This window comes from Drosophila kikkawai, chromosome 2L (genome assembly GCF_030179895.1).
Source record: "Drosophila kikkawai strain 14028-0561.14 chromosome 2L, DkikHiC1v2, whole genome shotgun sequence".
Lineage (NCBI taxonomy): Eukaryota > Metazoa > Arthropoda > Insecta > Diptera > Drosophilidae > Drosophila > Drosophila kikkawai.
Window position 1 is genome coordinate 1,343,053 of NC_091728.1, and position 26,813 is coordinate 1,369,865.

Here is a 26,813-nt window from a genome sequence, read left to right on the forward strand (position 1 = left end):
CGTGCCACACGCTCGATTAGCATAAATGCGGGGGGAATCTTTGGAATGGAGGAGATCGGGGATCGGGGGATTGGATACTGGGTAACTGGATACTGGCACCCCATAAACCTTTGAGCCATAAACATTTCCACAGCCGCAGCAAATTATGAGGTCCACAAATTCACTTAGAAGGTTCTCTCTCCTCCATCCCCATTTAGGACATTTGCATTTAACCTTTGAAGTTTCATTTGGGGCAAAGCGTGTGTGTTGAATGGTTGGTTAGAGGCGGGGATTCCTAGGCGGAGGCATGTCTTGCATTTTAAGCGACCCCCGAAAATACCAAGAATATATATTTAGATAAATACTCCTCGAATTGAAGGTCTCCTTTGGCTCAACATCGCCGGCGCTGAGCGACAGGCGGGAGTTCCCCTACTTCTATCGGACTGTGGCCCCGGATTCTTCGCACAATCCGGCCAGGATTGCCTTCATCCGTAAGTTTGGCTGGGGCACAGTGACCACCTTCTCGCAGAACGAGGAGGTGCATTCCCTGGCGGTGAACAATCTGGTCACCGAGCTGGAGGCGGCCAACATTTCCTGTGCCGCAACCATCACCTTTGCGGCCACGGACTTTAAGGAGCAGCTGCTGCTGCTCAGGGTGAGTCAAGCCACAAGAAACATTAAACATAAAACATAAAACATTAAACATTTGTACTTAAATTGCTAAAATTAAAACGATAAACGCAAACTGCTGTATGATTTTATGGCAAAAACATTATTAATTTGGCCGCAGTTTGGTTTTTCTTTTGTTAATTGCAAAGATGGAAGAGAGAAACAAAAGTTAAAGAGCTTTTAAAACTTATTAAACTTGATTAAAAAATATTTTAAATTTTAATTTTATAAACCTAATATTTTATTAGATAATTCTACATTAAAGACAGACTATAGGTTCATATTAGAACCCATTATAGACCATCTCAGACTTCTTTAAAAACATACAAAATTCTTGTATTCCCTTTTTTGTTTTCATTTCTATTATATTTGTTATTTATATTAAAGTCTTAAATTATATTTTCCTATATTTTTCCCACCTCCCCCTTTTCCTATTTAGTTTTTCCAAAGTTTTTCCTTCTTCAAAAGACTTAGAAAAATATTGCATCATTAAGTAAAAGCAAATCGACAGCCCTGGGCTGATGATTGTTGCCTATTTTTTTTTCGAGTGTGTGGGTGGAGTGTTTCTAATCGAAGGATGACAAATGACAAATGGGCATCCTTACGTCCCTTCCAACTTTCATATCGCCACAGGAGACGGACACGCGCATCATCATAGGCAGCTTCTCGCAGGAGCTGGCACCGCAGATCCTGTGCGAGGCCTACAGGCTACGCATGTTCGGGGCGGACTATGCCTGGATTCTGCACGAGAGCATGGGTGCTCCTTGGTGGCCAGACCAGAGGACAGCCTGCTCCAACCACGAACTGCAGCTGGCTGTGGAGAATCTCATTGTGGTGTCCACGCACAACAGCATCGTGGGAAACAATGTCAGTTACAGTGGACTGGTGAGTGTTGGTGGGGTTAGGTGCACGGGGAGAAAAACTAAAGAGAAAATAATAAGCAAGAAGTATTCTTAGTGTTTTAAGTAATTAAAATCAAGAAATTAAAATTAAAGCTTAATTTTAATAGCCTTTAAATTCACTGAAACATAATTGAATCCCTCAAGGATTGTCCCTCTGTTTTCCTCTAGTTTTCTTTCCGTGTTTCTTGTAAACAGACTTTGGCTTGTCCTTGTCCTTCTCCTTGCTCCTGCCTGCCTCCTCCTCCTTCCAGAGTGAAATGATTTATTTGATTAGACAATCCCGAGGCTGCGATTGCGTTTGGCGATGGTTTCAGAGATGGCAATGGCGATGGTGATTGCCAAGTGGCAAGCCGCCGCCGCCACCGCCTAAGTCCTGCCTGTCATCGCATTCGCATTCGTCGTGGCAGACGCGCTCTTTTATGGCTCTTTTAGTGCCTGGTCATGAAATTGTGGGAATGAAATCCTGGCTGGGATGGGGACGGGGGCGGTATAGGCAATCTCATTACTGTGGCATTCCTGCGGCAATCGTGGTCTGTTTAATCGCATTTCCACTTGGCAGAACAATCACATGTTCAACTCGCAGCTGCGCAAACAGTTTGCCCAGTTCCATGGCCAGGATGTGGTCTCTGGATTGGGTTCCAGGATCAGTGCAACGCAACGTAGAAGACGTAGAAGAGGAGCTGGAGGCAGCAGCAGCAGCAGCGGCAGTGGCGGCGGTGGCGGAGGAGGAGGAGGTCACCTTTTCCCGGAGGCCATCTCGCAGTATGCTCCGCAGACCTACGATGCAGTTTGGGCCATTGCCTTGGCCCTGAGAGCCGCCGAGGAGCACTGGCGACGCAATGAGGAGAAATCGAAGCTAGATGGCTTTGATTACACGCGCAGCGACATGGCCTGGGAGTTTCTCCAGCAGCTGGGCAAGCTGCACTTCTTGGGAGTATCGGTGAGTAATTGGGGGATGTAGAAACTATTCTTGTTTTGAATTCCTCAATGTTTTGTTTCCTTTTCTCTCCCTTCCAGGGTCCCGTTTCCTTTAGCGGCCCAGATCGCGTGGGCACCACTGCCTTCTACCAAATCCAGCGCGGCATGCTGGAGCCCGTGGCCCTCTACTATCCGGCCACGGACGCCCTGGACTTCCGGTGTCCCCGCTGCCGGCCGGTGAAGTGGCACAGCGGTCAGGTGCCCATTGCCAAGCGGGTGTTCAAGCTGCGGGTGGCCACCATTGCGCCGCTGGCCTTCTACACCATTGCCACGCTCTCCAGCGTGGGAATAGCGCTGGCCATTGCCTTTCTCGCCTTCAATCTGCACTTTCGGAAGCTCAAGTAAGGACGGGAGAGGGGAGGGAAAATCAATAAGTTGTTTTTGTGGATGTTTCAACGTTTGAAAGAACTTAAAAGTTTTTAAAATATATAATTTTGAAAGGGTTATTAATTCCTCTCACTTGAGATGTATTTTTCTGACTTTATTATTATTGTTTTCATTTTTTAAATATTTTTATTACAAAAGGAAGACCTTAAATCTTTGAAAAACACAAAAAGTTAATCACTTACTACCAGTTTCTGATTTTTAATTGAACAAATCGATTGACTTCCGAGTGGTTTTCTCCCCAAGCTAATATATATAAGGATTACTTTGCACTTTCTCTGCATGGAAAAAATACAAAAAAAAAAAAACAGGAGGAGGAGGAGTATAGGTTCTCGTTCTCATGACCTTCTCCCGTCTCTCACTCCACAGAGCAATTAAACTTTCCAGCCCCAAGCTGAGCAACATCACCGCAGTGGGCTGCATCTTTGTGTACGCCACCGTCATCCTGCTGGGTTTGGACCACTCGACGCTGCCCTCGGCGGAGGACTCCTTCGCCACGGTCTGCACGGTGAGTTATCCGGTGAAGCGAAGCGAAGCTCCTTAGCCTCATCCTGCTCCTGCTCCTGCTTCTGGTCCGCCTCCTTTGTTTGACTTTGACGGGTTTCTGGTGTGTAAGCAAGCATGCATGTGTGTGTGTGTGTGTGGGAAGTCCTCATCAAATATAACTTTCAGTTTCTGGCTGGCAACTTTCGAGTCGCGTTGGTTCTCATGTGTTTGCTTTATTTATGCACCGCAAGAAAAACATTATTGTTTTTGGCTTGAAAGAGGCTTAGGGTAGGGCTTAGGGGTCCTTAAATTGTATTGTTTGTGGGGATTTGCTTTCTTTTAATAAAATATGAATTGGAAAATGTAAGAAAAGATCAGACTTGAAATTTATCGATATAAATTTGATGGATAAATCTTAATTTATTGATATATATTTTTATGAGGCACATTTTTAATTATAATTTATTAGGATTTAATAGGAATAAATATTACTCTTGACAATCACTAGCTTTTTGGCCTGAAATATTTGCATTCTTTGAATCGATTTTTATTTTTTCTTATTTTATAATAATTTATTCGAGAAATATAAGTTTAAAAACTGCATAACTTAGCCAAAAAAGCATCAAATTCAATTCAGAAAGCTTTTCTATGCTAGTTTTTTGTAGGTTAACAAAACTGCAAACTGTATTTTGAATTCTAAAAAATCAAAATTTTTTGCAATTTTTGAGAATTTTAATGATGTAACCCCTTGTAAAATTTTGAAAAAATTGCAAAAATATGTTTTTTCTCCGGACAAGGCCAGAAAGATTTGACTGTTTATGCTGATCAAGAATATATATGGTTTATAGGGTCGAAAATAACTAATTCACTAAATAAAATCATAATTCCTTTCAAGAAAACCGAAAATATATAAATTTTTTAAAGGGATATTTTCCATATTTGGTTTAATTTTATTCTACAAATCAAAGTAAAACAAAAACAAGCCAAGCTAAAGATTATTATAAGCTAAATAATATTTTTAAAAAGGCTTAAAGAACTGTTTAATATTTCATTTAGGTAAATAGCTTTATTTTATTCAAAATAAAAACATATATATATTTTTGTTGTAACAGTGTTTGCTCCTCTTGCCAAGCTCTACTGCCTCTGAACTGGGTTCTATAAATAGCCAAAGGTTTTTTGGCTGCAAATCTTGATGCTGCTGCTGTTGCTGCTGCTGTTGCTTTTTAAGCTAGAAGCCAAGTTGAGAGTTTGACGAGCTTTCCATCCAGATCTGCTGATGTTCCTGTCCCTCCCACTCCTGCTCCTGCTCTGGCACCTCCCACCAACGGCCTTAAACGCCACTCTTGGGAAATTTGCTGGTCGCTGTTGTTTCTGTACCAGTTCCTGTTCCGCTTTTCCTTGTTTCCAGTTTGTTTTTTTGTTATTGTTGAGGAGGCCCTCGGTCCTTGCCAGAGGCAAAGCAAGGGGGACGCCGGAAAATGCAAACACATGACACGGAAATTTACAATTTTGTGATATTCCTTTATTTGCATAAATTTGAAACGCACAACATACACACACGCACAGCTTCGCCTGGATTGAGGTCCATTGATGACTTGTTTTCCTTGTTTGCCAGGCCAGCCTTGTTTTCCTTGGGCCTGCCTGACATGACACTTGCCGTGTTACAAGGCTTCTCCCGCTTCCGCATCCGCTCCCAGTCCTGCTCCTCATTTAACCTCCGCCTTATCCGCTTATCATCCTAACCGCAGGCACGCGTCTATCTGCTCTCCGCTGGTTTCTCTCTGGCCTTTGGTTCGATGTTTGCCAAGACCTACAGAGTCCATAGAATCTTCACCCGAACTGGTAGCGTTTTCAAGGATAAGATGTTGCAGGACATTCAGCTGATACTGCTCGTCGGAGGCTTGCTCCTGGTGGATGCCCTACTGGTGACACTCTGGGTGGCCACCGATCCCATGGAGAGGCATCTCCACAATCTGACGCTGGAGATAAGTGCCATCGATCGCAGTGTGGTCTATCAACCTCAGGTAAGTTAAGATGTCTGCTATGAATCTGATGAAGTGAATTATGGGTAAAGAATAGGTTTAAAAAAAAAATAAGAAAAAAAAAGTTTTAAAGATTAATAAATTTAAATAAAACAATTAACATTCAAATAAAATTTACAAATTAAAACTGACTAAAAATGAGATGATGAATCTTCTTCTAGTGAAAGTAGATAACTCCGATGATGATGATGTAAATTATGGGCAAAAAATAGGTTTAAAAAAAAATAAAAAAATAAATATGGCTTAATTTAAAAATTAAAGAAATTGAATAAAAAAATTAACAATTTTATTTAAAAATTTATAACTTAAAACGCAAATATGACTACAAAGAGGCATCTTCTTCTAGTGAAAGGAGGCTTCTACAGAGACAATGAAGACTCTGAAAATGATGTGATAACATTATTGGTGAAAATAGATTTTAAAGAAAATTAAAAATAAAACATAAATTAAAGTTAAAATCAGAAAACAAAAAAAAAAAAAAAATAAAATAAAATAAAGAATTTTACCAAGATATGTAAACGCAAATAAAAAACAAAAGCAGTCACAAAATAAATAAAAATTATTTAAATAAATAAAAGATGTTCTCACTTCGAAGTCAGCTCTCTGAATGAGAAATAAATATTCTTGAAAGTCGAATGTCAACTAAAAAGCAGCAAGGCCTACTTGAGCTTAGAATTGACAGGCTTATCGATAACTCTAGAGTGCTCTATCGATATTATATCGATACTGGTTAAAACTTTTATAAAAAGAAACATATTTCACAGCCTACTTCTGGCACCTTTTTAATTGATTTAAAAATTTATTTAAAAAATGTTAAATATAATTATTTTTATTCACCAAAATTGCCATTCAGGTGGAAAATAGTTTTAATTAAATATTATTGTCGCGACAGTTATTTATTGGCTTCAATTGAGTGTTAATTGAAAATGCACAGCAATAATAAATAATAAATAATAAAGCAACACAAAAATAGAGACAAAGATTCGTTTGAATTATTTTTTTTTATATATTATTTGAAATGCTTTATTATTTATTCAATTAAATCTGATTTCGATGTGAATGCTCTATTTAATACAGTGTATTTTTGTTAGTTAAATAAAAAGCGGAATTTGGAACGCTTAAAAAAAGAAAAACAAATGTAAACAAATGGCAAACAGCGCCCGTTTGTCCGTAAAGCAAACTCAAAATAAAAATACTAAAAATTAAATATTATTTTTTATTTATTAACAAAACGTTTGCCGTTCATAATTCCTATTTTTTTCACATAAAAATTACTGAAATATTATTTAAAATAATCTCAGAGGCTGATTTTTTCAGAAATATTAATTGGGGTCATTTTCAATATTTTCTCTTCTCTCACAGGTGGAAGTATGTCGCTCGCAGCACACTCAGACCTGGCTAAGTGTCCTCTACGCCTACAAGGGCCTCCTGCTTGTGGTGGGCGTTTACATGGCCTGGGAGACACGCCACGTCAAGATCCCCGCCCTGAACGACTCGCAGTATATCGGGGTCTCTGTCTACAGTGTGGTCATCACCAGTGCCATTGTCGTTGTCCTGGCCAACCTGATTTCAGAGCGTGTGACCCTGGCCTTCATCACCATAACAGCCCTGATCCTGACCAGCACTACGGCCACGCTGTGCCTGCTCTTTATACCCAAGCTCCACGACATTTGGGCAAGAAGTGAGTTTGGGTGTTGGGATTTTTAAGTGTATTTCCTTATTTTTCTTCCTTAATCAATAAACCCTCTAAAAACCCCCTCTTAATCCCCTACTAAACTCCTCCCTCTCCCCTCCTAGACGACATCATTGATCCCGTGATCCACAGCATGGGCCTGAAAATGGAGTGCAATACACGACGCTTCGTGGTGGACGATCGCCGGGAGCTGCAGTACCGCGTGGAGGTGCAGAACAGGGTCTACAAGAAGGAGATTCAGGCCTTGGATGCGGAGATACGCAAGCTGGAGCGTCTGCTGGAGTCTGGACTGGCCACCTCCACCACGACCTCATCCTCCACCTCTCTGCTGACCGGAGGGCATCTCAAGCCAGAGCTGACGGTCACCACGCAGATTCCCTTGCCAAGTAAATCGCGAACGCCCAGCATTTCGGGCATTCTGCCCAACCTGCTGTTGTCTGTGCTGCCACCGGTGATTCCCCGGGCCAGCTGGCCCTCGGCGGAGTACATGCAGATCCCAATGCGTCGCTCGGTGACCTTTGCCTCACAGCCACAGCTGGAGGAGGCTTGCCTGCCCGCCCAGGATCTAATCAATCTTCGGCTGGCCCACCAGCAGGCCACGGAGGCCTCCAAGACGGGCCTGATCAACCGGCTGAGGGGCATCTTCTCGCGCACCACCTCCAGCAACAAGGGCTCCACGGCCAGCCTGGCCGATCAGCAGCAGCAGAAGGGCCTGAAGGCGGCCTTCAAGTCGCACATGGGTCTGTTTACCCGCCTGATTCCCTCCTCGCAGACCGCCTCCTGCAATGCCATCTACAATGCACCCATCCAGGGCAGCGGCTCCTCTGAGGTGACTCCCCTGGACTCCACACACTCGAATGGCAATCATCTGAAGCCCATTCACCGGGGCTCGCTAACTAAGAGTGGCACCCATCTGGATCACCTGACCAAGGACCCCAACTTCCTGCCCATTCCCACCATTTCGGGGGGAGAGCAGGCTTCGGTGGCTTCAGGGGACCAGCAGCAGCAACCAGGAAAGTTTGTAAAGCTGCTGGAGACCAAGGTGAACTTTCAGCTGCCCAGCAATAGGCGGCCCTCGGTGGTGCAGCCTGTGCCTAGCTTGAGGGAGCGGGTTAGGGGCTCGCCGCGCTTTCCCCATCGCATCCTGCCGCCCACCTGCAGCCTGAGTGCCCTGGCCGAATCCGAGGATCGTCCCATCGAGAGCAGTCCCTCCATAGTGGGCAGCTGCAAGTCCATACCCAGGATCTCACTGCAGCATGCCACCAGTGGCGGCACCTGGAAGTCCATGGAGACGGCGGCCAAGTCCAGGCTGTCGCTGGGGGACTCCCAGGAGGAGGAGCAGCAAGTAAAGGTTGAGGCTTTGCCACTAAACGGCCTGGATTAGGTATAGAGAGCCCTCGTAAGTCCATGTCCACGTCAAAATCCTCGTCCAAGTCCTCGTCAATTAGAAGCGAAACACCAAGCAATTATCTCCCGCCCGCCCCAGAGGAATCCCCGCCAGCAGAGCGCGTGGGCAACTGACCAATCATCAGCTTAAAGCAATCAAACGCATTAGGGTAAATCGCTAGATAAGTCACGATAGGAATGAATACCCCAACTTTCTGGTCACGCAGAAATTACACGCAGAGAAAAACCCCCGAAAGAGTAGCAATTGAATTTACAAAGTAAAGTAAGAAACTTAGAGCCAAATCATCTAGTTATTTGTGTGTTGAGTCTTTGTATTTAAATATGGGAATAGTTTTATAAAAACTAACATCAATCAGCCAGTATTCCGCTTGAAAAGATATCTTAGGAACAACTTAAAACTCTCGATGCCAAATTTAGTATTTTAGAGGTTTTTTTTTAGGAAAACGTATATTTTTTGTTGAGAGTATTGGGTTTACTTTTGGGATTTGTTATTTTATAAGTTGTATTTATTTTTTAAGAATTTTTTCTTGGCAAAAAGTAGTTCTTAAGGTAACTTTATTTATATTTCTTTATTTATATTATATTTATATTTTATAAACTATTTATTATTATTATTTTTTCTATCATAAACAAATTTTTAAGCAAGTTCCGATTAGGTTATTATTAAGTTTAAGTTATTATTATTTTATCTCCTTTAAAATCGGACTTTACTAGGATATAATCAAGGTCATTTGAACATAGTTTTAGGACCTAGTCACTTATGTCTCTCTTTCTCTCTGTGTAGAACCTCCTCTCCGCCATGTGATTGAACCCTGGATCCTAGAGACAAAAGCCCTCTCTCATGTAGGCTAAGTAGATGTTCCAGTTGCTCCCGCCAAGTTGTGATTAAACCGCTAGTCCCTAGTCCCTGAGTCCCCGAGTCCTTCCTAGGCTAAGTAGCTGCATTAGTTTGATTTCCTTTTCTCGTTGTTGTGAGGCCGCAGGACAAACTGTATCCTGCGGTGTATCTCTACAGTGTATCCCAGTGAGCAATACTAAGTAAAGTACTTAAAGTTTAGACTTTAGAAGGAGAAGGAATGTCAGAAGCAGAAGGAGTATCCCAAAAAAGGAGTCGAATCAGAACCAGAATCAGTTGTACGGTTAGAGCTGGGGGAAAGTGTATGATTAATTAACCCAAAATCATGTGTAGTAGGAGTCCAGAGATGTTAGGGCCAAAGCCAACACTTGAGAGCTGCTCAAGACTATAAGCCATAAGTTTTAGCATTGTAATCCAATTCCACTCTCACCTTCCACAACCGACCGGCTAACTTGAATAAACAGAAAAGTCTAAGCAGAAATGCCAAGCCAAGGATAATGATTAATTAATTAAAGTTGTTTTATTGAGTGGGCAACGGGAACACCACCACCACCATCACCAGACTCGCCATCGCCATCTCCTTCTCCACTTTCAGCTGCAGATACAGATACAAATGTCGGAGGCGTACCAAGAGAAATGACTTTGTACAAAGCCGTGAAATGAGTTGGCCAAGCTGAATCGTATCCGGCGGATTTTGTGCACACAAAGGAGTCTCAGGACCTGGACCCAAAACGAAACTAAATAGAGTTCGGTGATTAAGTTGACGCTGCAATTTGTTACCATAAATAAATAAATAAATCGGATGACCGAAAAACGGCGGGCGGTCTAACCTGAACCATGAGCTCCTTCGTCCTTTGTCCTTCGTTCTTCGACCTGCACTTTTGGCCCCTGTTTTGTGTGTAAATCCTCGTGAGTTTGGGTGTCGTGTGAATTTATCTTTATGCTCGTAAAACAAAAAGCACATGAAACGGAATCGGCCAAATAAACAGCGACGACAGCGATGTATCTGGGGGGAGGGATAAAAGCACTGAGAAAAATAATAGGTACTTGGGAAAACATAATATTTTTGGGTACTATTTAAAATTGTTTTACACTTCTTTAAATTGATTATAAATAAGAAGTAATTTTAGGGACTTGTATACAGAAAATGTTTTAAGAGATATTTATAATTTATTTATTTATTATTTATTTATTTTTATTTTATTTTATTTATTTATTTATTTATTTATTTTTTTATTTATTTATTTATTTATTTATATATTAAATATTTCTTTATTAATTTTTTTTATATAAATTTAATTTTTTATTTATTAATTTTTTCTCGTGCACAAAAATGAACTGTCTGAGGGGAATAGATGTGATGGCGACACTCGTTGCCAGAACGAATGAATACGCCAACATTTTTCATGGCTCCATTCAGTGGCTTCCACTTCCCCCAGTAAGCATTTCGCATTTCCCATATTCCATCTGCCCCCTTCAGCTCCGAGACTGGCGCATCAGGATTTATCCCGGCGCACTTTGTTGCCACTTTTGGTTGATGGTCGGAGGTCTGGGGTTCAGGGTCTGGGGCCTGTGGTCCATGGCCGCGGGTCGTGCTCCGCTTCCGCTCAATAAAACGGAGCTCTGGCTGCCTGTCTTTACATTTGCTTTATTACAGTTGGAGTACCTTGGCCAAGGGCTGTCACAGCGGCGAAATGTTTATTTATTGCACATATTTGCCACAGCTGCTGGCCCCCGGTCCTGGCCTCCTGCATCCCAATTCCCCACCATCAGCGCCATCAGAAGCTCTAGACCCCATCTGCCTTCCGCCGACCGACGACAACATTTTGTGGCGTCGCAAAAGTTGCGCAAATATTAATTTTAATCAAGCTAATTAATATGGTCAAGTCGGAGCTGGAGATGTACACAGAGACGGAGGCCATTCAAACGAAATGAATAACAAGAAAGGAAACTAACTTCAGCACGCCGAAGTTTGAATACCCTTGCGGTTTGTAATTGCATCACCACAATTAAAAATGTAAAAAAAAAACGGGTCGTAAAAATTGAGACAGTTGACTTCTGATTGGAAGTGGACGCCATTCCTTCGTTAGCCTTTCCAATTTATTTTATTATATTCTATAATATAAACAACTATATTTTAGATTTTAAATAATTAATATAATATAAATTATAAACAAGGTAATATAAACATTCATTAATTAACCCTTCGTTGGCCCTTCGTCCACAAGCTCAAAGAGAGTGCGGAGGACTCTCTCGCCGCTCTCCCGATTATTTCGCCGTCCTCCTGAATTCCGCAATCCTCTCTCCATTTCGCTCTCTCCACTTGCTTCGATCGGTCGAAAAACACGCGGCTCCTGTGAACACGAAGGAAAAACGGCGAAAAACGTTGAAAAACGTTCGGAAAATCGGAAAAACGTCGTCCCGTCGTGAAAACTATCCCTCCGGAGGGATCGGTAAAGGTTAATTGCGTGAAAATCCGTGTTAAAGCCGGAAAAAATCTGCGCTTGGGCTGCGCAGCCAATAAGTGCCGGTTATTGGTGTGCCAGTGCTGTTTTTTTGTAAATTAGGAAAAAATTAAAATGGAATCTCGATCTACAGAAGAATTTACAAAATGCAGAGTGAGTACAGTCATGCATTGCTTTTTTTCTATCGTGGTTAGTTTTTTGTTAGCTTTCTCTCCGTTTTCACGCATATTTGCCCATTCTCTTATGCACCGTTATTTGGCACATGCACACGCAGAGCAAAGCACAGGATATTTGTGTATGTGTTGCGGCTCACACATATCCAAATATCATTTGCCCTGCTCTCCCGCTCTCGCTCTCAATTCTTTGCTACCGCATCGGCTTATTCGTGTTACGCTTTGCATTTCTGATTCTTGCGCATGCAACAAAATGCAAAAGCAAACGAAAACCTCTCTCACGGCAGCAGATCCCAGAATACGATCCAAATTTGTGGATTGGACGTTTCTGGCGTTCTTTGCTTTGATTTCCTGGCTGTAAACTAAAACTGGAAATACATTTAACAGAGTAATTAATTTACAGATCTTTTTGACTCTTTCACTGAGTTGCAAACTTCTGATTAAAATTATAATACCCTGCAAGGGTATAAAAATGGGTACGTGGTCAGTGGCGATATCAGGATGTATTTCTAGAGGGGGCTTTGCCTTGTCTGTCAGCCATAAATTGTGGTGGGAATTAAGGGTGTGAAGATAACACAATTATATTAAAAAGAATATATATAAATTCTTTTTTTTTTAAAGACAATATCATATATTTTTAAAATTTCTTAAAGCTGAAATTCAAGAATTCAGGAATATATTTTCTTTTAAAACCAAAAAACATTTTTTAATTTTAAAACTAAACTATAAAAAGGCTTTAAAGTAGTAAAAATATTATTAAAAAGTATTTTTAAATATATTAAAGGTACTTTTCTGGGCTCATATTTACCCCTCGAATTTATTTAGTTCCAACCAGAGGTCCCTGGACCCCCCTTGAGGTCTGTTCCCTGTTGCCTTTGACTCACTGCTCATGTCCTTTTCGGCAGCATTGACAAATGGCCAGCTGGGTCCAACAGGTTGAGCCCACGCACAGCAACCACAAAATAATAATAAAAAAAAAAGGCAAAGGAAAAAAGGGCGCACAACACATTGTTGGCTCTGCTGGGGCTTCACCTCGAATGGTGTTTTTTTTTCGGGGTTTCGAAGGAGATTTTGCGGTCGGTTCATTAAAGTCCGGGAGGGTGCCTTGGGCACTAAGCCCACTTAATTAGCACCCGCTCCAAAAGGCAATTTACGCATATGCCAAAGTGCATTAAGTGAGCAGCAAAGGAGGAGCAGCAGTGGAGCCAAGGAGGAGCACCCGTGAAGGTCTCTGCGGAGCCACGCGCCAATTCCCGCTAATTATTCAGGATTATCAGCGGGGAAAGCCCCGCACTTCAATGCATATACATGGCAAATACATACACATAAATATACAACAATGCTCGAGGGTCTACAAGGATTCCCAGGCGACGATGGGGGAGAAGGAGCAGACAGCACACACACACATTCCACTTGCACTTTATTTACCTTTGGCGTAAAGCGCTCGAGTTTATGCCAGGTCCCCCTGCTCCACTCTAACTCCACTCCAAGCATCCGCGATGGTGGCCCATAAAACGGCACTAAGTTATTTTCAATCAATAAAAACAACATAAACAAAAAGCAAGCTGTAAAAAATACACTCAAGTGCGGGTGAACACAACCCAGGAAAAGCGAGAGGGAAAAAAAAGGGAAATGAAAGGAAAACCACTGTGCTCCCAATTTGCCAATAAATTTGCTTGCCATGCACTGTGCCTGTAATTCAAAAGAGGCGAGTGAGCAGCATATAACAAGTCAGGAGCAGGAGCAGGAGCAGGAACAGCAACAGAAGCAAGCCAAAGCCATTGCCGAAAATGCGAAAATGTTGGCCAGAAAGTTTTCCCTTGTACTCCTACTCCTCCTCGTGCTTGGGGCCTTTCTTTCAACTTTTCTTTCTTTATTTTGCCGGGCTACGACGTGGCTGCTGTCTGCTGTCGGGCTGTCAGCGCCTGGAAATGACAAAATATGTTCCTACACAGGTCCTGGATGATGTCGTCGCTGGTCTAATCCACCACCCCCTTGATTCCCGCCTGCTTAATCAGGCATAAAAACACCCACGTTAAACATTTTCCGCACTGATGACAATTCGCACTTTTAATTGAGATGCGAGAGAGAGCACTGGCAGGAAAGCAGGGAAGGTTTTTTTGATGGGTATAAAATGGGGGGAATTTTTTGAGAGATATTTTAATTTGAATTTAATGGAATTTTAAGAAGAAATCTTAAATTAATGTTAATAATATTTTAAATACTTTTTAATAACCTTTAAGGTTGTCTTAATCTTTCACCTTTTCCCGGAAAGCATTTATTTTTTGAATGGGATTTTTTTTAGGGATATTTTAATTCGAATTTAAGGAAATTTTAGAGGGAAACCTATTATAAATATAAACAATATTTTGAATATTATTTATTGAACCCTTAAGGTTGGTTTCCAAAAAAGGATTTCTTTTGGCTTTATTTTTTACCTTTTCCTGAAAATGATTTCTGTTTTGATGGGTATATTTCTTGGATTTTTTGGGGGATAGTTTAATTTCTATTTTATGGTATTTTAAGGGAAAATCTTAAATATATATCAACAATAAAGCCTAGAATATTTTTTAAATACTATTAAGCTTGCTTAAAACTTTCTTTTTTCTGATTAAAATAATTCCTTTTAATCCAAAAATTAATTACTACAAATATTTAAACAAATTCCCAACCACTCTCATCTGGTTTTTCCCCACAAAAAAGGCATTTATTTGCAGTGCCTTTGGGCTTGAAAGAGGTGCCAGGCCATAAGCGCTCTAATTGGTTATCTCGAGGGGATTCCCGGCGACGGGAATCACGCCTGAACGGTGTCGGGGAAATGGGAAAGTGGAAAATGGTAAACGAGTAGCGGAAAACGGATTTCTAGACGACTGAGCGGCTGATTGAAATTTTTCAAGGGGGCAAACCAACGGGAGGGAGCCTTGTTTCATGCAAATTCCCGCCGCTGTCAGATACAATCCGGGAAATCAGAGCGAGCAGTTGCCATTCAAGTCATGATTGCAATTTATTATAAGCGAGAGCTGTAAACAAATGCAGCTCCAAGGAGGAGGAGGAGGAGCAAAGCCTTGCCGGAGGAGCAGTTATTGTCGCGACAACTGGATAAGACAGGAAACAGCTGCCAGGAGGAGAGAAGTGTGTGGAGTGGATGTGGACAAGCAGTCAGTGCTCCGACTGTGGCAGGAGGTGGATGCACTCACATGTTCAGTTACCATGGGAAATTACGCGAATGGAATGCCAGAGCACACACACACGCACGCTTACCGAAGAAATAACATAATGTTGTTGACACACTGCACACTTACACACACATACACGTACACATACGACAGAAAGCCAACTAGAAGCGGAAACGGAAGTAGCAACAAGGCGACAGATGGGAGGAAGACCAAGTCGAGAGACTGCCAACTGATTGCTATAGATGGCAGCAAATCTGTAGGAAACGCGGGGAAAAGGTTGCAAAAATTGAGATACCCTTTTGGGGAGAAAAATTACTTAAGTAAGTACATGAGCTATTCTACAAGGATTATGAAGTAATAAGAAGGGTAGAAGATCTTTTATTAGTATTTCAGAAGTCTTTTTAAAACAAAAAACAAAAAAATTTAAAGTTAAAGGAAATAAAATGCAAGATACCACAGTTGTTTCCAGGGAAATAGGTACCAAATGGAGTTCTTTATAGATCTCTTTTATAAATCTGTTCAATAAAAACCATATTTTCCAGGCCCAAGTCAATTTCTAATCCAAAATACCCTCTTAGAAAACAAGAAAGTGCCAAAAGCAAGCCAAAATACTCCATACTTCGAAGGCATCTTGGCAGCCAAATGATTAATTTCAACAAGCTGCCACAAACTGTTGATGGAGCAGCTAGCAGAAGCAGCCAGTCTTCCTGCAGAGCCAGCCTTTTGGGGAAAGGGTACTCAGGCAGGAGGAGCCACGGCAACTGTCGTTCGTACGTGTCTCTCCGCACCGATTTTATCGAGTTTGAGTATGTGTATGCGAGAGACGAATGCAAACTTGAAGCGTTGATTTTGCGCTCCAGAAACGTAATGAACCGCAAAATAACAGAAAAAGTCTCAAGGATACGCCTGGAAATCCCCATGAAATCTGGCAAATATAATATCTGCCATATTTGCCGTCCAATCTGGTCTCCACATTATGATTAGGCTAGCACGTGGATATGGCTGTCGCAGCCAACTTGATTTAGTATTTATCACTTTTCTGAAATGTTTGCTAGCAGCTTGGCATAAAATAAACCCAAGTTGGCTTATCCACTGAAGGAAAAACCCCTATAGTTGGACTGGAAAAAGTATTAAGAAATTAAGGAATGAAGGAAATGAGAAAATCTCACAATACGATGACCTGATTTTGAGAAATAACTTAAGCACACGTGTGCTTCTGATCAGATTACCTGCCAGAGAACCCTTCGAAACCCATTCGATTGGCATTTCCATTGAAAGAGGAGAGCCAACGCCATTCCATTACCATGTCCCATGTCCCATTATCACGACCCATTCCTTACCAGGAACAAGAACAAGTGCTAACTGGCCTGGAGAGCGGAGATCAAATAACGCACAGGCCCTGGGCGGCGGGCGGAGGACAGATTCTGGGGAGTTCAACTGTCAAAACATTTTCTGGCAAATTTCTCAATTTTGCTCCCTTTCCCCAGGCCTATGCTGTGTCTGTTGCTGTGTTTGACTTGCGGTTTGTGCATCCATTTCACTGCAAATGAAGCAAACGAGCCGTGCGGTCATTAGATGTCGCCCCAATCCGAATCCGGAATCCGGAATCCGGCGTCCTTGACTACTGAATGCTGGTCTCTGGCCTGGTCAGGTCCTAGTAAATGCTTGCTGGACATTAAAGCAAGCCAAAGCCTGAAATGGAGCACTAAATTCAGCAGCTGAACTTTTAATTAGAGGTGACACAGGTGGAAATGAGAGGTACCTAAGCCCAAAACGCAGGTGAAAAGCTAAGCCAACGTGTCAAAATCAGCGCCAAAAGTTTCTCGCGAGCTTGTGTGCATGTGTTTGCGCCTCATTTAACTTTTTTGGCAGCGGTAAAGTCGCGAAAATGCAACTTGACACGCACCCCAACTCACCTGCCACACACGGCGTATGCGTAATCTGCATTGTTTGCCCCGAGCAGGAGAGCGCCTGCCGCCTGCCGCCTGCCGCCTGCCGCTTGCCAACTTGATAAATATTTTCATTGGCATCAACATAATCAACAGCAACTGGAGCAGGCAGGGGAGAGCAGGGAAGTCATCCCTTTGTCTTGGCAGAAACTGCAGAAATAAGTTTTAATTAGACGTCAGTGCAGCGAAAGTTTTACGGGCCCACGCGGCGTATGCGTAATGCCAGGCAAGAGATGAGCGAATGCTGACACGAGAAAGGTAGAGCTTTGCTTAACTTTGAGTACGTTGAGACAGGGTTTTCATTATGACATTGCAGGGTATTCTAATTTTTAGTAAATAATATTTAAAATTTAATACATTTACCCTATGAAAAAGCAATTTTTGGTCCTATAAATCATATATATTCTTGATCAGCATCAACAGGCGAGTCTTTCTAGCTAGAAAACAAATTTTTAGAATTTTTTTTAAATTCTTAAATTACTTTTAGGTAATACTTTATAATCTACACATACTTAAAATAACATTTTACTCTCTTGAATTTAATTGCAATAAACAATTACCTCTAAAAACAACGTTTTCTTCTCTCTTTCAGTGCTTAAAACCAAAGAAAATACAAAAACCATTTGAAAAGAAAATATTTACAAGAAACAATTGGAGTTTTTCCTCAAAAGGAGTCTTTGTCTGGTGAGTTTTATATAATTATTCTTGCTAAACCTTTTTATATTTATTAAATAAATACAAATTTAAAGGGAAATAATATTACAATCTGTTTAAAATACCATAAACAGTGCTCAACTCTGAGCTGCTTGGCAGTACCTTTGGTTTTGTTGGTCCAAAAACTTGAATCAAAACTTGTGTTACCTGGCAATTACCGCGACAAGAAGTCAGTTAAAGTGCAAGTCCCCCGCCTCTAACTCTCTACACTACCCTTTACTCTACCCTCTTCTCTATACCCTTTTGCTCTGCGAGGGGAAGCGCAGTTCACCTCTAATTAAGCGATGCGAAGCGTTTTAAGCTGGCACGCGGGAGCTCGGACTGGCGGAGATGCAATGCATCATTAATGCACACTGGCACACACACGCGGTGTGTATGTGCACACACCTACACTGGGAAACTTAATGATTGCAAAGGTTTTAAATTATAAATTTTAAGAGGGAAACATAAACTAAAACGAGAGCATTAAAATGCACAAGAAAAACTAAATGTTGAATGTGTTTTCAGTTAAATTTTTAAATTACCATGTGGAACAGTCCCGCCAAATCATAAGCTTTAATTAACCCATAAAAACATAACCAAGGAAATATAGAAAAATAAAAGAAAATCTATAATAAGATTACATAAAAATAAGTACAAGTAAATCTTTCTTATGGCTGCCAAAGTCCTTCAGCTTTTCCTCATGATGATGATCTAGCTGCCTTCATTTCCTTTTAAATTAGAATGGCAAATTTAAGGAGATAATTTCGGGGTTTTACATCCCCATATTCCTCTGTGTGTAAGGACACACTCTCCAAAATGCCTGGCGAAATGTGCGTGTCCTCAGCGCCGCGAATGGGCTATGAGCCGGGGAGAAGGAAACAGGAACGGGTTGGAGATGAAAATGGAAATGGCTTGTGGGTTTTGGGAGATGTGGGAAAATGGTGAAAAAAATATGCCAGCTAATAGCTCCTTTTATGCTCCACTTGAGTTCCTGGCCTTTTCGTTACCTTCAAGCCCTGCCACGTAGGCGGCATAAAATGTTTCGACCGTGATTATTACGAGAAGGAAGAGGTCGCTGAGAGGGGAACTCACTCGTAATTTCATTAAAATTTTATTAGCTCGATATGGGGGGCTCAGGTGTGGGGCCCGAGGAGTCTACAGTTTTGATTTGGGCAAATGAAATTATCACCTATGCGAAGCTATGAACATAAAACCAGACACAGCTCTTACTTTTAAGTACTCGGCATTTCTACGGGGAAGAGGAAGGGCATTGAAATGGCAACTAATTCTGCAGAAGAATGGTTGAGGAAGCCCCACCATGTAGCAGAGTCCAGAGACGGTTTTCCTTTGGCCGAGTGGCTTTTAATTTACATTTTTGCTATTAATTTCAACCTCAAAGGTTATACAAAGGATGCAAAGGCGCCAGCAGGTGTGTTGAAAGGGGGAGGTGGATAAATGGAAAGGTGGAAAGGTCGTATCACTGCCACACAACAAAGCCTCAAAGCTGCCTTGGCTTTGCTTAATCCGAACACTCGCACACACACGCAGCTAGATCCGGGGAACTAATACTGGACACTGTGAGAAAATGTGGGTTTTTATTTACAAGCAAAATTAAACTTTTAATTTTATATTTTAATTAATATTTAAACAGGAATTTAGACTCAATTTACACTGATATTTGATTTCCTTAGATTTAACCTGAAGTTTAGGCTACTGTTATCTAAGACAAGTAATTATTTAGGCAACGTAATTTTCTTTTCAAAACTTTTATGACAAATTTAAAAAGATTTGTAATAATTCTGAGGATTTTTCTTAAAGTTTTGTAAATTAAAAAGTTCCTTTTGTGCCTTATTTATAGTTTAACCAGTAGTTAAAGTAGCTGTTAACTTAAAACATGGTTTTTGTAGTTAAATAATTTTCTGTCTGTGCTGTGTGCCAGCCGCCTTTATGTTTTCTTGATTGAGTTTCACCTTTTGCATATGAAATTCAATTTAATCAGTTTGCCAGCTCACGATGGCCCCAGCATCCTGACAGCCACACACACCACACACACGCACACTATACACACACACAATGCAGCCAATAATAATGAAGTCCTTTTGTTGTTCGACATTTTCCAACAAGGGCACATACACACATTTTGGTCTCTGGCTACGCAACAATTTTCATGACTGAGGCCAAACCTCAATAATGTTTTCACTTGGAAATCAATAAATACAAATAACATATATTTGATGAGGCAAGAACTGAGGGGGGGTTGTGGATGCGAAAAACCAGAACCGGAGCCGCCGGAGACCGGGGCTCTTGACGGCCATAAACTGGCAAATTGTATGCAAATAAAAAAGCAGAGCCGCAGCATTGCCGCAGGACTCACTGTACCGGCAAGTGGAAATGTCGAAATGTGGAAAAACAAGCAGCTGAAGCGATAGAAATGCTGATGCTGCAAGCCGCTGAAAGGAAGAAGCTCCATAAAACAACGAAGGAATCCTTCTGCTTGCGGGGGGAGACGAAGAAACTTGCTGTTCACTGACAACTTTTTATTAACTCTTTGGCTCGTTGGCTCCTTGGCTGTTCTTCTGCCTCTGCCCGACCGCAGCTGCCTCTGACTTTGAGAGCTTGGGTTGCCCCAATGTCCTTTGGCGCCAATTGGCAAAAACCCAAGGCACACAAAAAGGGACACCGCCGGGGACACAGAGGACAACAAGTTGTTGCCAGATGCAAATCCTGCAAAGGGAATGAGAAGTTCTAAATGATGAACCCTAGTAAATCGAAAAGGATAACCGAGAGAGCAAGATTTAAGGCCTTCGTTTTTGGGCAATTTATCGAAAGCTTGTTGAATTTTAAATAGTTTTATTTGGGCAACACACTATTTATAGCATTTAAATCTGTAATAAAAGCGGAAATAAGCCAGGCTACTTGGTTTGTGTTTACCTCATTTAAATGTGTAATTATTTGAATATTAGGAATTTTAATTAAAATGTTTTTCTACAATTTAATTAAATTAATTTCTAGGCAAACCAGGAAACAAATTAAATTTATATTGAAATTGGAATTAGATTAAAAATGAAATCAAAATGTAAACTCCAATAATTTAAGAAATTTAAATACAAATTTACATAGAAACTAAAGTCTTAATAGACTTAAATTCAAGTAATAACATAAAACAAAGATTCGGCTATATATAGCTACATTAATTTTCATGTGTTTCCCTCCTTCTCCACCCAGACCTAACTTATTAGCTTGGCCAAAGTCCAATTCCAGGCAATTTTCTCAGTCTAATAAAAGGCTCGAACTCGAAACGAGCCCAGATGATCATAGAAAACTTGGCCCCGGACTTATTGTTTTCCTCATTTGGCGACTGCTTGTTGACATCCCCCTGGCTCCTGAGTGACCCTCCTGTTCCCCTCCTGGACAATGAGGTCAGAGTGTAGGAGCTGCTGCGGTGATTGCGGCCCCAAACAATTGTATTGATTTAGGCCCAAGTCTCAGCTCTCTCGGACATATGTTGCACATGCCGCAGGCATGGTCATGTCCTGGCTGGAGGACATCCAACCAAGAGAGGCTCTGACTTTAATATGGCTGAGAGAGAGAGAGTGGCCTGTCTGCTCCAGTTTAATCGCATTTTGGCTCATTTAGCGGCAAATTGAATTTGCCAGAGAGACGAAGGAGACGCCAAAAATGAGAAATTCAATTAAAATCAAATTTTTACAGCCCGCCCTCAGAGGAGACTGACTGCCTTTAAATGGATTTTCAGTAAACAATTGCAGGCTTTAATTTGGCCCACAAAGGGGGGAGACTGACTGTCTGGATAAATAGGCAAAAATAATTGAGAGGCTTGCTGGTGGTGCCATCATTCCATCATTTCATCCATTTTGGAGGGTGACTAATCCTCCCCCCCGAAATACACCCACACCCACACCAGAGATAAGCTACATTTTTACGCCTGGCAACATTTTTTGCGCTTGGAAGAGGGACCCCTCCTCGTTCGTGATTAGCTTTGGTCATGGCTCTGGGTCTCGTCATGGTCATTGGTATTTGTTTGGGGTTTGAGTTCGTTCTGGGGGAGCTCCAAGATAGAGCAAAGGCTTGGGGGCGATAATTATGCCAGCAAAATCCAAGTCCAAGACCCGAAAATGATTTATGAGGTTCGAACTGGCGGCGAGTTCATTGCTCGTTAATTTATTACAGGGATTTGCCGTAAGGAATATTTGCTTACAGGCTCTTAGGAGTTAATATTTTGCTATGGGGAATACAAATAAAATTACAAAACTAAAGAAAAAAAGTCCCAAAACTAAATTTTTCCATCAAAACCTTATAAAACTTGACATAAAATCACTTAATTTCTAATTTCATAACCACCTGTTGGCCCAACTTTAATACGAAACCCGCAAATTAAAGCCAAAAACAAACAGAAACCACAAATAATAAACAAAAAGTAGAAGCTAGACAGCTGTTTCTTGAGAACTCACAGAACAGCTCAATTAATGATTAGTAAACACGAGACTCTTTTCAAGACCACGAGCTTTAAACACTCTTTGTTGCTGCTTTCGGTTTGTTTTTTCCCCAAAAAAAACAAAACATAGTGACTCCCCCCAGACATGGCAATGACGTCGCCAGTCACAGCTGTTTTTCTTTGGAAAAACAAGGAAAAACTCTGTAAAGTGGCGATTATAAAAAGGCCTTGGCTGTGGGAAAAATGGCATCACAACCAGAGAGACTTCCCACTGAGCAGCTGACTGAGCCTGAATCAAAAAACTACAAAAACGAAAATGCGTTGCTTCATCCTGTTTGCCTTCTTCGCTCTGCTCGTCGTCCTGGTGGCCGCTAAGGCTGGACCTCAGCATGCTCCGTTTGGTGGAGTCAAGCATGAGGGACCAGTGCCTCTGAATGGCACCCTTCCCGCCCTGAACAGCACCAGCAGCGCCAATGTGACAACCACTGAGGCCAGCGCCACCACCGAGGGTAGCGCCACCGAAGCCAGCACCACCGAGGCCAGCGCCACTGTGGCCACATCCACTTAAACATGTTACCAGCTTTGTGTTATAATTCATTTATTTATTGGCTTGATTTTGTATATTTTAACCCTTGATTAATAAACGTTGAGTGCATGAACTAAAGGAAATGACATTTTTAATTTCAAAAATATATAAAGTGTTTTCTAAGGAACAAATTAGATTTGAAAATATTTTTGAAAATTTAAAAAAGAAACAAAATATATATAATAAAACAAAAAAAGACTTTCCCAACATATTTTATGTATTTTTTAAAATTTAACTTAACTTTTACCTTAATATGCAACCCTATTTTCAAGCTTGACTTTATAGAAAATTAAGAGTTTAAGTTAGTTTGAACCTTTCCCCTGCTAATACCTCTGAAAATCGCTTAATTCTGCTTCGCTGCGGCTGCTAATTCCCCCTAAACAGTTATCCCCCTCTCTTTCCCTCTTCGTTTGAGCTGCAATTGACGCCAGAAAGTATGCAACACTTTCTGTGGCATCCTCAGAGCCGCTTCCGTCGCCACTTAAAAGCAAATCCCAAGAATGCACCTCACTGTCCCTAGGGGGTAGAAGGGGGGGGAATTGCCAGTGAAAGAGTGTTGTGCCCCCCTCCCCTGCGAGTCCTGCGACAAGAAGCGAGTAGATTGAAAACGAGGCAAAACGCATATGTGCGGTGGCTCATGAAATGCAGTACAGAGTCGTCCTTCTGCTCTTGCTCCTGCTCATCCTGCTCAGCGAAGCGGCCACTTTCAGTGCACTGAAGGGTATGATGTGGGCGGGGGAAAGGGGCGTGGCTGAGCAGCGAAATGATCAATTGATTTGCATTTCCCAGTCCGCGAGGAGCGAAGAGCAGAGTCCGCAGAGTGCAGAGTGCAGAGTGCAAAGGCGCTTTAAGCCCCAACTCTGCCACTGACTAGTGGACGCTGTGGCAGGGCTTAAACCCCAGTTTGAGCGGGGTTAAATGCTTAACCCAAGGGGGTCTACAACCTTAAACGGATGATAAATATTTTATAATTAAGATGATATTAAAATAGTTTCAAGTTGAGTTAAGTCTTGAGAAGTTCCTCTTAAAAAACTAGAGGAAAGCTAGAATTATTCTTTAAAAAAATATCTTTATAAAAATATTAATAATCACTTAATAATTATCACTTAATTTCCATATTCACATTCCCTCTATAAACTCTTATGGCATCAATTTGAATATTTGCAATATTTTCCTATAAAGATTTTTTCAATTTGCCATCAAGGGGAGGCTCGGCTCGGCTCTAGTCCTGATTTATTTCATGATTTTTGCCTATGATCTGTGGGGCCACAGGTGGGTTAAGCTGCCGCCAGCTGGCACATGAGTGAAAGAGGAGCAAGTGGAGGCCAAACAGCTCGCTGGGGAACTGTAAATCACGTCGAGCGCAGAGCGCAAATTGGTTAGTGAAACACATGAACCCAGCCAGCCAGTCAGCATACATTCATCTCTCAGTCCAAGGCAGAGAGGGTGAAAGGGGGATTTAGGAGGATCCCTCCTCCACACACACATGGCTGGCCTGGCAGACTAAATTCGCGCTTTTGAAAAATGAAAGCAGTTGCAGAAGTACAGAAAACACACAGCACACACGCAGAAAATACCAAAGTAGCAAATGTAATCTCTGTTGAGGAACCACAGGGTAAAGGTGGGGGAAAGCAGGAAAAGGAGCCATGAAAAGAACAGGGGGAAAATCATATTATCCTTACATGGAATTAGTTGCCCAGAGAGAGAAACGAAATTGCTTATGAAAAAACACTAAAGAATTATTGAAGCAATCTCCGGAGAAAGTATATCGCATTTTTTTAACCCATTTTCAAGGCCACACTTGCCCCTTAAATCGTGCGATTATATATACCAGAAAATGCAACTATATTAAGCCAAACTTTTGAAAGGAAACTCGGGCTAAAACTATATTATTTTCCTGTGCATCCAGCAGGAAGTTGTGCTGCCCGAACTTAACTCAACTCAAGTCAGCCTGCCCTACCTTCCGCATGCATTTTAGTTGCACAAATTGAAAGGAAAACACATCCTGGCTTCCGCCAGCAGGAACAGGAGCATAAGCAGGAGCAGGACCTCCCTCCAGTTGGCTGCAGGATGAGCAAAGCGTCGCTGAAATGCAGCAAATGAAATTTTACCAAGGCCATAGAAGCCGCTGTGGATCGAAGTGAAATTGAAAAAATAATCATAAATATTGCATGCAACTCAGCTTGGATTTTTTTTCGATGCTTTCAGCTTTTCATTTTTCTTTTTTCCTGATTTTTTTCTGCTTTTTCTGCCGATTAAGCGACGCAAAGTGAATGCAGGCAGAAGCGCCGCCGCCCTGGTTAAGTATACGCCGCGTGAGCTCCACAAAAGCTGAGCCCGAAATGCGCACAAGCCGCTTCATGTCATCCCCGGCTCAGTTCCGGATGGAAATGAGGTGGCTGGTGGCAGGGGGAGAGTCTGAGGAGAGCCATATTTACATGGCACTCCACTCTCTATGGCGCCGGCGGCTAGGAATATTCTAAAATGCTTCGTGTGAAAATAATTTCACGGCACGGAAAACAAGGTTACAGACTGGGGCTAAGGACCGAGGCTTAACGACTAAAAGAGTATCCTGTATTGGGTGGATTTTGTTGTAGAAATGTTCTACAAATATTATGTAAATAAGGGGAAATATAATAGTAATTATAAAATAATATTTATAAATAAGAGAAAATACTTTAAATTTATTATGTCTTGGAAAAATCGGCGTCTTATTAAATCCCGTAATTCCCCTTTATTTCAATTATTTAAGTTTATCCAAGTTCCCTTCTTTGTTTATCCAAAAAAGTATTTAAATATTTACTAATTACTTGGCTAAATACATATTGGTTCAAGTTCAGCAAAAACACATTTATAGCCGAGCTAAAAGCCATATTTAGATTCTCAGAAAAGCCTAGCCACTTGCGTAACTCAATGACGTCTCTTCTAATGACAGTAATTTCCCTGAAAACTTAGTAAAAAAACAATCATAATCAAGACAAAAACGAAGTTATATTATACACAAAAACCAACAGCAAATCAAAAGCAGCTGTTTCACAATGACGCAGACCAAAGTAAATGAGTCAGGCTCTCTTTGCGTGGGTCTGGCTTAGGTTTTACCTAAGAACAGACATTTCTTATCTCATAGATACCTAGCAACAGCTGCTCGTCGGCTTTTTCCAGCTTTTCACGGGAAATTCTCTGGCCAGTAGAAAATATTGTAAACTATAAATTAGGCAGGTAGCCGGGAAAATGGCATCACACTTTGAGTTTCCTTCAAACCAAGCACACCAGCAACTTCAAGAAAAATCAAGAAAAATGCGTTTCCTAATCCTGATTGGTTTGCTCGCTTTGGTGGCCTTGGCTGCCGCTGGACCCAAGGGTGTACAGTTGCAGCATAAACAACTCCCGGCCATACCAGCCCAGGCTGTGCCGGTGAATGCCACTGTGCCTGCCTTGAACGGCACCACCACAAACAGCACCACTGCGGAGATCACCACCGGGGCCAGCAACATTGGAGTCATTGCCACCGAGGCCACCACCTCTGAGGGCAGCACCACCGAGGGTAGCACCACTGAGGCTGGCACCAACGAGGCTAGCACCACTGTGCCTGCCAAGGCCTAAGAATTTGCTTGTGGCTCATTATAAATCAACTTTTTTTCTATATTTATATATCTATTTATTTAATTATTTAAATAATACAAATGTTTAAAATGTAAAACGCCACTGTTTTATTTAATTAGGTTCTAGGTTCTATTTATAATATCTAAAAGTTTAAAGTATAAAATAATACACCTAAAGGCATACATGTACATACATTTTTGCAAGAGGTTCAACAGCCATGTCAATCTAGACAGCTGAATTTGGTAGCCCTTAAAAGCAAAGCATAGGAGAAAGGATCGATATATAATAATGAAATGTGCCGATTCAGAGTTTAAAC

The 26,813-nt window shown here is 41.5% G+C and overlaps 1 protein-coding gene and 2 long non-coding RNA genes across 8 annotated transcripts in view; 2 read left to right on the forward strand and 1 right to left on the reverse strand.

Annotated features, from left to right (window-relative positions):
- Positions 1-9,015, forward strand: part of GABA-B-R3 (gamma-aminobutyric acid type B receptor subunit 3) — a 28,146-nt gene extending 19,131 nt beyond the window's left edge. For 3 of the 5 annotated variants that reach the window (XM_070285158.1, XM_041775994.2, XM_017173421.3), the window contains exons 4-8: positions 359-634; positions 1,282-1,533; positions 2,110-2,490; positions 2,568-2,869; positions 3,282-3,516. In XM_070285158.1, coding sequence (XP_070141259.1) covers positions 359-634; positions 1,282-1,533; positions 2,110-2,490; positions 2,568-2,869; positions 3,282-3,456 — 1,386 coding nt within the window. In that variant the 3' untranslated portion in view covers positions 3,457-3,516. The other 2 variants (XM_070285164.1, XM_070285163.1) reach the window with 2 other exon arrangements.
- Positions 1-26,813, forward strand: part of LOC138928012 (uncharacterized) — a 162,624-nt gene that overhangs the window by 133,620 nt on the left and 2,191 nt on the right. The window contains exons 1-2 of one of the 2 annotated variants that reach the window (XR_011444465.1): positions 16,337-17,417; positions 17,752-17,843. This is a non-coding gene — a long non-coding RNA (uncharacterized lncRNA). Of the gene's footprint in view, positions 1-16,336; positions 17,418-17,751; positions 17,844-26,813 lie in introns of those variants that run through there. The other variant, XR_011444464.1, reaches the window with a different exon arrangement.
- On the reverse strand, positions 4,899-6,035 carry LOC138928317 (uncharacterized). The gene is made up of 2 exons (XR_011444829.1): positions 5,947-6,035; positions 4,899-5,447 (listed from the first exon to the last, which is right to left on the reverse strand). It is a non-coding gene; the product is annotated as an uncharacterized lncRNA (long non-coding RNA).